At 44.0% G+C, this 11983-nt stretch overlaps 1 protein-coding gene across 1 annotated transcript; it reads right to left on the bottom strand.

Moving 5' to 3' along the window:
* Nucleotides 1-7294: 7294 nt before the first annotated feature.
* LOC149479686 (uncharacterized) lies at nucleotides 7295-9164 on the bottom strand. The gene has a single exon (XM_089707340.1). It carries the CDS (start codon nucleotides 9158-9160, stop codon nucleotides 7295-7297), a length of 1866 nt encoding a protein of 621 aa, XP_089563466.1. The 5' UTR covers nucleotides 9161-9164.
* Nucleotides 9165-11983: the final 2819 nt, after the last annotated feature.

Here is an 11983-nt window from a genome sequence, read left to right as displayed (position 1 = left end):
ATTCACTTGAATACTAAAAGATCTATTTAAATTTTAAATATACGGATATACGATACACATTGTTTCATTTGATAAGTTATTCTTAAGAGCGTTCATGCCCTAGAATCTGATTATAGCCGGTACACCAAAGCCGATAATTTTTGAAACAACAAAAAATTGCAGTAGAATGAAACCCATTAGAAAAGGAGGAAAATATGATAAAAATGTAAGGAAAAATAAATTACGGTCAATCCGAGTTCGGGAAGTGGGAGGGAGGGAGCTTTTAAGAGAAAAAAATGGTCTCTCTCTCGATTTCCGACAACACTACAAGTCCTACGGAGTGTATTGTACATTATACAAGTTTGACGGGTGAGTTTTCGATTGAAAATTAGGTTGTTAAAGTGAAACTTTTATTACATCGTCTCAAACTTTTTGGTCTGTGTAGCGCATGTCACGTGACGTACGATAATTATCGTACAAATACGATAATTATCGTAAGTTTCACTTTTACCGTGGTTTCATAAAACCACACAACATTTTTTTTAAAGTGAAACTTTTATTACCTACATCGTCTCAAACTTTTTGGTCTGTGTAGCGCATGTCGCGTGACGGTCGGCTGCCGAGTAGGTATAAAGCAGTGTTCGGAACCGTACGATAATTATCGTACAAATACGATAATTTTGTGCCTAAGTTTCACTTTTACCGTGGTTTCATAAAACCTCACAACATTGTTTTGGTATTAATTCAAAATAAGCCGAAAAAATAAATATTTTCAATCAAATAAATTATAGTGTACATATTTGGGACATAATAAAGTAAGTTTCCACCAAATTTCGTAGAAAAAAAAATTTTGCAGTAGATAAAAATAAAAAAACCAAAAACTTGGTTTTTGAATTTTTCACCTAAATTTTGAGGTTATATATGAAAAAATTTATAGATCTTTTTATTACCTACAACTTTGCCATTGAACTTTTTTCCGTAGGACTTGTAGTTTTGTCGGAAATAGAGAGAGACCATTTTTTTCTCTTAAAAGCTCCCCCCCTCCTACTTCCCGAATTCGGATTGACTGTAATTTATTTTTCCTTGCATTTTTATCATATTTTCCTCCTTTTCTAATGGGTTTCATCCTACTGCGATTTTTTTTCACTTTTTATTATTTTTAAAGGCTTCTACCCTGGTCTAGAAATGCAGTTTCAAAAAAATGACCTAAATATTAACAGCCGTACAAATAAAAACTTGCTTATTCAAACCTTATGCAATGCATAGATATGATAAGAATTAGGGATGTAACGATACCGATACCGATACCGATATATCGGCAAGCCGATATATCGGTATCGCCGATAATAAATCAACCGATACCGATATTTTTTTATTAAATTCTTTCTTTTCTTTTATGTTTTTGCATTGTATTCATTCATATTGTTTTATTTCTGTTTCTGTAATAGTGTTAAGGAAGAGCGGAACCTCCTGACACAAGCATTTTATATTTTGCTTAGTAGGAGTGTTCAAATCACAAATTTGTTTATGTAAAGGAAAGAAATAAATAATTTTGAATTTTTTTAATTTTTAACGTGATAACGTTTTTAAAATCGTTTTAGTCGGGTGACATGTTCATAAACTTGTGTCACACCAAAACCTCACGAGCGCGATCGCAGGTATAACGAGAGAGAGACGGACCGATCTCCCGTTTCATCTCGAGCGCTGCCACTGCATTATGTTATCACGTAAACATCTCGATCGTAAACCTACTTTACAAACAACCAATTTTTTTGATATCAAATAATTCAAAAATCCGCGCCCAATGAACGATGCGGGAGGCCGCCCGCGCGTGCGCACTTTGTTTTCTGAAAAAACTCTACCAATTTATAGTAAACTTTTATTAGGTACTGATTGTATGTGTATTACTTAAAGTTTAACTGACTTCGTAAAATAATACTAAAATAAATGGTTTTGTTGTTTTTTGATTTGGCATTTTTATTTAAAAGAATACGATTAACAGTTGTCTCTGTTAAATGTTGGTAACTTTTTATGCATAATTCACTATTTATTTTTCTACCAAGCCATCGATATCGGTATCGGTATCGGTATCGCCGATACATTACTACAAATATCGGTATCGGTATCGTATCGGCAAAATCATGTATCGTTACATCCCTAATAAGAATAAATAAAGAATAAGGATGACATAATTTCTTACAAATAAATTTGGAATAACGTCGATGTAACTATGCTCAAGCCATGCAATAGGCGCGAAGCGGCAACGTCGCAATTCATTCACAAAATAATTATGAAAAACATTGAAATTGTCTACGGTTAAGCCTTGGTGCTGTCATTTTGCTGACGCTCGTTTGACTTCGTCGAATTTGTTGTGAAGTTTCATCATACGATGTTCTGTTTATTTATTTTTTAAATATTTATTGGAAATAATTTAAATATATCATTAAATATGCAAGCAAATGATAGATAACGCTATCCAATATCTGGAGAACAGAAGATAAACCCACCTTGAGATAGAGAGTTGCCAAATAACTGGTACTCAAAACATACAACTCCAGGCTTAAAAGATTTATATTTTCAACGAAAGTGTATATTATTGTGATAAGTTTAGAAATAAGTTTTATGTTTGTATGGTTTGGCGCATGTTGTAAATAAATAAATCATTATAATTATCAAAAGGGTTTTTCATAATTTCGTATATTTTGACATTTCATACAAAATTTTCCATTTCAATAGGTACGTAATGAAATTATTAATTTGCTCAACTTTTTCTACTTCTCGTATTACTCATTGCTATTATCTCAAATTTAGATTTAAAATTGCTTCTAACACTTGTAAAACACAGCACAATGTACTAAAAGATATGTTATAACTCGGTTATGTCAGACTTATACTAGGGTAAATAAAATTTTAGTAAACAAATGTGTATTTTTTTTACAACGAATTATTTAAAAATATTCTAATTTTTCTAAATACGGCTTGAAATGAACTCGTGCCACAGTAGTACAATATACATTATCGTAATATCGATTATCGTGCTCGCGCTAAGAAACGGCCGGTATTACCTAAATTAATTATTGCTCTGTGGCACATGCCGGACGGTACGCGTTGAGCAACGCTCTTTTCCTATTTCATATATTTTCCTATATTTAAAATAGACATGGGTAGGTAATGCGTGTAATAGTACAAAAGTAATATCACTTTGACACGTAATGCAACATCATGCATTACGCATCAGTTACAAACATCACTCGCATCACTCACTTTTTTTTATTTTGTTTTACATTTGCTTGCGTTCATTACAATTATTATCAAACAACATAAAGTACGTGGCCAAGTATGAAGGAAAATCAACTACATTTTTTAAATATTCACTTAAATTGTAATTTTACGATACGTAATAACTAATAAGTATTGCAGTTATTATTGCTATTTTTCAATATGATCTGTAATACTTCACATATCACCTTAAATATTACTCGGTCATCATTTCATTAAAAATCGATCGGGTAATGTGTGATGTTACGGAGTAATATCACTTCCGTGGAAGAGATGCGTGATGTTGCATTACTATTTGACGTACTGTTTTGCGCATGTCTAATTTAAAAAGAAAAACCGGCCAAGTGCGAGTCGGGCTCGCGCACAAAGGGTTCCGTAGCAGCAAATATAATAAATTACAGTTAAATCAACCTATCTCAAAAACTATAAGAGATACTTTGATCAAACCAAAAATCGTTGAAAGAGTTAATTAGCATGCATCACCTCTATTTTTTTTAGAATTTTATACCCCGTAGTTATAAAAATAGAGGGGGGGGACATACTTTTTACGACTTTGAGAGCTGATATCTCAAAAACCGTTCACTTTAAGAAAAATGTTTTTTAGAAAACTTTATATCATTTTAAAAGACCTTTCCATTGATACCCCACACGGGTATGTACATCGAAAAAAAAAATTTCATCCCTCAGTTACATGTATGGGGGGCCCCACCCCCAATTCTTTTTTTTACTATTTAGTGTCATATTTTTGTAGCGGTTCATACAACACATATTCCCATCAAATTTCATCACTGTAGTACTTATAGTTTCCGAGTAAATCGGCTGTGACAGACGGACAGACGGACAGACGGACAGACGGACATGACGAAACTATAAGGGTTCCGTTTTTGCCATTTTGGCTACGGAACCCTAACAAGTAGGCAACGACATTTTAAATTTAGACCAATCAACCCAGAACAAGTAACAACGAAACCAAAGAACCAAAGGGCAAAGACCAAAGAACCAGAAACCAAAGTCCAATCACCAAACCAAAGAGCCAATGAACCAAAGAACCAACCTAACTTTTATTTTCGGAGTCGCGGGGTCTTCCACGCAGGCCTTCACAGGCCTCGGGGTAACTGTTCGGGGCGACGGCCCCTTTCAGTGGTGGCAACGCCGCCTGCAACTACAGGCGGGGCACTGGGTGGGACCTAATGGTCCGAGGTGTCGTGTCCGGGAGGTGTCCTGCTGCAGTGCGATCGAGCCCGCGTGGTATCGCGGGCGATCTGCTAGCTGCTGCAGGGAGGAATGTCCGTGGGTGAAGCCACCCGCCACTTAGCGAGGTCGAGCCCGCCGGCAAGGTGCCGGGGGGCGCCCATCAGCCAGCGGCGAGGAAGCGGTCGTGTCCTAGGAGACTAGGTCACGTGGTAGGCCTCTTATGTCCGGCGGTCTCCGATGGTATGGCGCGATGCCCTGCAAATGCTGGGATCGCGCTCCGTCGGCGCGCGCGAACATAGAGGAACTCAGGCGACGAACGAAGTCGTCCAGGCTCTCCATGCGCAGGTCCCTGGAGATGACCTGATTCCGTACGAAGCGTGGTGCTCCGGAGATGGTGCGGAGCGCTAGCGACTGCTGCGCTCGCAGCGACTTGCGGTCCGTCTCATTGGTCAGCGCGAACCACGCAGGGGCCGCATAGGTGAGTCGCGTGCGAACGTAGGCTTTGTAAATGCACAGCTTCGTACGGAGAGGCAGGTGAGACGCCAGCATGGGGCGGAGTATGTTCCGCACGGCGCGCGTCTGGGCAACCACGTTCTTCACATGGGGCCGCATCGAGAGTGTCTTGTCAATGGTCACACCAAGGTACTTGGCCGTCGGTGACCATTCGACGTTCTCGCCCATGAGAGACACCGGGGGCGGCAGAAGGCGCGCCCGTCCGATGGAAATCGCCTGAGTTTTCCCCACGTTGACCTTGAGTCTCCAGTCCTCCAGCCATGAGGGAAGTGCATCCAGTGCTCGCTGCATCTTTACCGATGCATGCTTGGCGTTCAGCGAGGTGGTAATAAACGCAGCGTCGTCGGCATACAACGCTAGGATGGCTCCGCCAGCGACTGGGATGTCGTCCGTGTATCTGCTATAGCAGACGGGCGACAGGCAGCTTCCCTGGGGCACACCGGCTCGGATGGGGCGCTCTGTGGACAGAGCATTTTCAACCGCCACTTGAAAACGTCTGTCTTGCAGGAAGGTGGCCACAGTCTTAACTACTCGACGCGGAGTAGTAGACGTGGACAGCTTGTAGATGAGTCCGGTGTGCCATACGCGGTCGAACGCTTTCTCCATATCGAGGAGTACTGCAACCGATTGTTCTCGCTTGTTGTAGGCGGCAGCGAGGTGGTGCAGTACTCTCGCCACTTGTAGAGTGGTGGAGTGTTCGGCGCGGAAACCGAACTGTTCGTCGCGTGGCTGAAGGTGGGGCGTCATGTGCAGCAGCAGTAGCTTCTCGAAGACTTTCGAGGTTGACGACAGAAGGGTGATGGGACGGTAGCTCTCGGGTAGCAAGATATTTTTACCTTGTTTGGGAAGTAGGATGACTCGGCCGAGCTTCCACGGAGATGGAAAGTGCCCGGTACGGAGGATTCCGTTAAAGAGCCGCGTCAGCGTCGCGATGGCTCGCGGAGGAAGGTGACGCAGGGCTTCATTGGTGACTCGGTCCGGGCCGGGGGCTTTGCGTAGTTTAGTTCGTCGAATCATCCTTTGGACTCGTCCAGGAGAGAACACGACGGGGTCTTCTGTCGGTGGTATCGGCGGTTCGAAGTAATCCTTCACCTGTCGCTCGATGGTCTCTACGTGCTGCACATTCGCGGTCGGATTAGGCGTAAACTGCGTCTCCAGGAAGTCTGCAAAAATCTCCGCTCGATCCTCGGCGCGGTAACGTGGGGTTCCGTCACCGGCCATGAGGGGTCTAATCGGAGGGGGCTTCCTGGAGAGCTGGCGGCAAAGGCGGTGCATGCCGGACCAGTCATCGCCGGCTCGCTCGATGGCGGTGTGCCAAGATTCGATTGCTACCGTTTCCAGTGCGTCTGAAATCTTGGCTGCCAGAGCGTTCAGCCGCGTCTTCATGGTCGGGCACCGCAGATTTTGCCATAGTCTTCGCAGCTTCCTCTTCTCCTCTAACATCGCTTGTATGTAGGCAGGGAGCTGGGGTTTCTTGCGAGTGGATGCAGCGTCGAGTCTGGACTCGCGAAGCGCATTGGACAAGACTGCGCTGAAGTCCGTGGCGAGTCGGTCGACGTCTGCAGGGCTCTCGACTCTAAAGGACGGAGAATGTTCAGCCATGTGTTCGGCGAAGATTCTCCAGTCCTGGCGATGTTTCGGAGAAGGCATTGATGTTGTCATCGGAGACAGTGTCAGCGTCATGAGGACGGCCTGGTGGTCTGAAATGAGGTGGTCATCCAGGACGTCAAGCGACGGTGCGGCGACGAGGCCACGAGCAACTGCTATGTCGATGACGTCCGGAGTGTGGGCTGCACAGTACGGGTAGTGCGTTGGGACCTCTGGTCCTAGCACTTCGTAGCCGTGGCGGTCTGCGTCGTCCAGGAGGCGTCTGCCGTCCGGGCTTACGGTGTTGGAGTTCCACGCCGTGTGTTTCGCATTAAAGTCGCCAGCGAGGATCGTGGGCAGCGGCGAGTCCAGCAAGGTTCGGACATCAGCCACTGCGAGTCGATTCTGCGGCGGCTTGTAAAAGGCGAACACACGAGTGGGCTGGCGGTCTACACAGATTTCTACGCCGAGGGCGTACGACGACTGTAACTGAGGTACTGGAAGTAGTTGGTGAATGACATTCCGACGGACCAGGACTGCTAATCCCCTGTAAGCAGTCCCGATCGGCGAGGTGTGGTCCTCCCGATAGACATAGTATCCGGAAACCTTCAACTTGTCTACCGGTCGGAGGTGTGTTTCGTTAACCAGGCCGATATCCACTTGACGTTGACAGAGCAAGGTTTTGAAGAGACGGGCTTTTTGCGCTGAGAGCCCGTCGGCGTTCCAAAATGCGATGCGGAGCTCAGACATGAGAGGTGCAGAGCTCCGCGATGCAGCCCAAGATCAGCGGTATTGGGTCACGCTGTTCTTGGATAGCCACCAGCACCTGATTAAGAGTGCTGATAACCTTAGTCAGTCTGGGGTCCAGCGGCATCACACGCTTCGCCTTCGTCCCCTGTATGGGGGCGGCGACCACGGAGGGCTTGGACTTCTTGCTACGCTGCGTAGGCTGCGGCGCAACTGGTGGTGCAGAGCGCGGCCTAGAGGTAGATGCTACCGGCAGAACAGTAGGTGGAGCAGTGGTTGGCGCTGCCGAATGTGGCGCCGCAGGCTGTGCTGCTGTCGGCCGCGTTTGGGTGCGTTTGCCACGCTTACGGCGGCGTTTAGTTGTCGGACCTGGCTGGTTGGCAGCAGCCATGAGCGAGCCAGGTGCATCGGCTTCAGTTGTGGGCGCGCGCGCATTTGTAGCAGTGCGTGCGACGGTGCCCGCTCGGCGGTTGCGCGTCTCCTTCCGGAATATCGGACAGGTCGCGTTATTAGCCGTGTGGGCGCCGCCGCAGTTGGCGCACGTTGGTGGTTCCTCGCGCGGACGCTGGCATTCCTTTGCCGGGTGGTTGTCACCGCAACGCACACAGGCTATTGGCCGGTGGCAATTTTGGGAGGAATGCCTGAATTGCTGGCATCGATGGCATTGCGCTGGCCCCTTTCTGCCGCGCCATGCCTCAATTGTGATCCCAGGCATACAGAGCAGTTCGCTCACCTCATAAATGCCTGGGATGAGGTCTGGAGTCCGCTGCAGTTGCGCGAACATCAGACAGCCCGGCCTACCTGGACGAGCAGGGATTGCACGCACGTGTTCCGGAATAAACCCGAGCTCGCGCAGCTCTGTCTCCACTAGTGCCGGTTCTGTGTTAGCCGGCAGACCACGGATCGCTACTTTCACGCTTCTCTCAGCGGGCAGCGAGTAGCAGAACCAAGAGATTCCGGTGCTGCTCTCCAGCTGCGTAAGATAGCGCTGGATGAGTCGGAACTCCTGGTCTGTCTTTGGTATAAAACGGACACCCTTTCCAAATGGACGTCCGTTAGGAGTGTGCCCGAGGACCTTTTTTAGCTCCCTAAAGTGGGTCGGCCAGTCGGGCAGTGTCTCCACTATAAGAGGGGGGTAGCGGTTGGGCTGTTTGGTAGGTGGCGCGGCGTTTGCAGTGCCGGCAGCAGCAGAGGGGGAAACAGAAGCAGCAGTATCGGTCGCAGTCATAGTCTTGCTGGTCGCGGCGGGCGCAACGACGGCGGAGGAGGTGGAGGGTGTGGGCGCTGGAGATTTAGGAGACGCGGCCATGGCCGCGTATGAGGGGCCAGTTGTCCCGGTCTCCATAGGAGAACCCGGTGACATCATCGGCATATTCAGCGTAGGCGGAGACGAGGATGCTGTGATGGCTTTCTCTCCTACTCTATGTGGAGGGGAGGGAAAGCGTCCCACCGGAATACCCGGTAAAGGGGCGGGGAAGCGCGGGGTGCGCGGCAGTGGTGCCTGTGCGGCGCGCTTCGAAGTGCCCGGCATTAGAGTGGCGTCGCATGCCGGGGCCTGTCGACGACTCGGTGTGATCGAGCGAGCACTTGATGTGATAGATTCGGTGGATCGGGCCGGCGATAACGTCAGTGGACTCGCCAGGAACGATTCATCGCCAGCTCCTGACTGAGGTTCCGACACCAACACAGGAAGCCGGCCGGTTGCAGTTGAACGGGCCACAATTGCGGCCTGGCCGGAAGCGGCAATGGCGTCCAGGCCCATTTCAAGTGCGGCAACCGACCGACTATAGACCCTGCGGCCCAGTGCGCGCGGACGAGTCGCGCGTCGCTGCGGCAGCGGCGGCACGCTCGGCGGCGGCATGACTTTAGGATGTGTTTATTTACATCCGGGGTTGCAATCGCAACTTTTAAAATTTCATAATTCAGAAATAAACAAATAAATTATTTATATCTGAATTACCAAATTATTCAATTAATTAATTGATTTTAATTAATCAATTAATTAATTATTTATTGATCAGCGAGCAGAACGCTGAGAACGAGAGACCAAACGACCAAGAACAAACGACAAGAGACCGGTAGTCAACCTATCACCTAGACTCCTCCGCAACCTATTTTCGGAGTTATACTGGCCCTTCAATATATGGACTCGAGAAAAAATAATTATAGTGCGATGCAGAAATAATAAAAATAAATTACCGCCATCTATTATCACCTTTCTCAAGTAATATTTATTATATCGAACGATCTGTCGTGAACACTCCATTTAGTCATTTTTAGGACGGTACTATAGAAATGATGATTAAAATAAAGTCTACATTAAATAAATTTTTATCTTTTTATGCGTATTATTATGATTATCGATAGATATAATGAAAATGTTTATATTTGGAAACAAGGCCATCTATGCGATGGATGAAAAACTTTAATAAACGCAGCAGCACTCTGCGATTAAAGTCCACCCAAAAGGTCCGGGGTTCGAGCCCGGGTGGGCATGCTAATTATTTTTTTTTAGTTTATCTGCTAATTATCGACATCAGATCATATTATAATTTATATACCCTATTTAGATGTATTGTGTGGATTTATAGTGTATTTTTTTTATATTCGAAAACAATTAAGATATCAATATGTAAAAATTAATTATTATTGTTCTTTATTCTTGTAAATTACAGCTTTCGGAGGATAGTAGTTATAAAAGGTAGTTACAGCTTATTTTTTTTTACATTTCTATATTATAATTTAATACATTTAACTACATATAATAACAATTTTAAAACAGCATAATTTTATTTTATTTTATTTGTGTACGTGAAGTTTTTGTTGTTTTTACCCTAAATACTTCAAAGACGGTGTTAGACAGAGTGTCTTAAATAAAAATAAAAGTAAATAACAAAATAACTACATAATAATTATTGTTCAACCGAGTTTTATAGTGCGGATTAGCGTAAAAATCTTATCTCATAAATATTTTATTAACCGTTTGATCAATTTCATTAGATTTGGTATGTATAGATGCGCATCAATAAGAACTTTTATTTGAAACTAATTTTGTGAAAATTTATCCATCCGCTGAGGTGGAGTAGGGGAAAATCACTTCCAAAAGCGCTAAATCTCTCCCTCTAATAATTAATTAACCAGTTAATGAATATTATTGATTTTGGTGTCTACGGATGCGCAATAGCGAGATCTATCATTTGATAATAATTTCATGAGGATTTGCTTACCTGTTTAGGAGAAAATGAGGAAAATCACGTTGGGAGCCACCTCTCATATCTATTGAACTGGGCTATGCACCCCATTCAATTTGGTGTCCAGGGATGCGGCCCAAAAATTCTTTTCATTTGATACCAAATTTGCAAAAATCCGCCCCGCGGTTTAGGAGAAATCGGTGAAAAACGAAACGCAGCGCCCACCCACCCTCCCAGTCCACATCTCTTAGGCACATCAACTCGGTTTGCACAATTTTATACCTATTTTTTTTTAATTTTTTTTCTAATAGCAAAATGATAACTGAAGAAGAATATTTAAAAATTTTTGAATTTAGACTTCTACAAAAGGCTACAGAAATATTTTAAGTTGCTGTTTTTTTTTTTTTTTTTTTTTTTAAAGTTGTTAAAGAGGCCTACCCAGGGCAGAAACCTAACCTAACTTTGCCATTAACCTAACCTAAACTAACCTAACTTTGACATTAACCTAACCTAAACTAACCTAACTTTGACATTAACCAAACCTAAACTAATCTAACTATTACAGAAACCTAACCTAACCCAACCTTTAAAGAAACCTAACCCAAACTAACCTAACTTTGACATTAACCTAACATAAACTAACCTCACTTTGACATTAACCTAACCTAAACTAACCTAACTTTGACATTAACCTAACCTAAACTAACCTAACTATTACAGAAACCTAAGCTAACCTAACCTAACTTTTAAAGAAACCTAACCCAAACTAACCTAACTTTGCCATTAACCTAACATAAACTAACCTAACTTTGACATTAACCTAACCTTAACTAACCTAGCTTTTTCAGCAACCTCACCTAAACTAACCTAACTTTTGTAGAAACCTAACCAAAACTAACCTAACTATTATAGAAACCTAACCTACACTAACCTAACTTTTTGAGCAACCTCACGTACACTAAACTAACCTAACCTAACCTAACCTAACCTAACCTAACTTTTAAAGAAACCTAACCCAAACTAACCTAACTTTGCCATTAACCTAACATAAACTAACCTAACTTTGACATTAACCTTACCTAAACTAACCTAGCTTTTTCAGCAACCTCACCTAAACTAACCTAACTTTTGTAGAAACCTAACCAAAACTAACCTAACTTTTTGAGCAACCTCACGTACACTAAACTAACCTAACCTAACCTAACCTAACCTAACCTAACCTAACTATTATAGAAACCTAACCTACACTAACCTAACTTTTTGAGCAACCTCACGTACACTAAACTAACTTTTGTAGAAACCTAACCAAAACTAACCTAACTCTTAGAGCGTATACGCACTATGCGGGTAGCCGCATTGCGGGTAGCCGTCCGGCTGACCGCAAGCACAATTATGTACGTAATATTCATTTCTATGCGCACTGTGCGGTCTGCGGTAGCCGCATCGCAGTGCGGATAGAAATGAATATTACGTACATAATTGTGCTTGCGGTA

This window comes from Colias philodice, chromosome 19, assembly GCF_061535455.1.
Source record: "Colias philodice isolate Cphi_HAF_F1 chromosome 19, ilColPhil1 Martin Lab GWU primary, whole genome shotgun sequence".
Classification (NCBI taxonomy): domain Eukaryota; kingdom Metazoa; phylum Arthropoda; class Insecta; order Lepidoptera; family Pieridae; genus Colias; species Colias philodice.
This window is presented reverse-complemented; position numbering and strand designations above follow the sequence as displayed.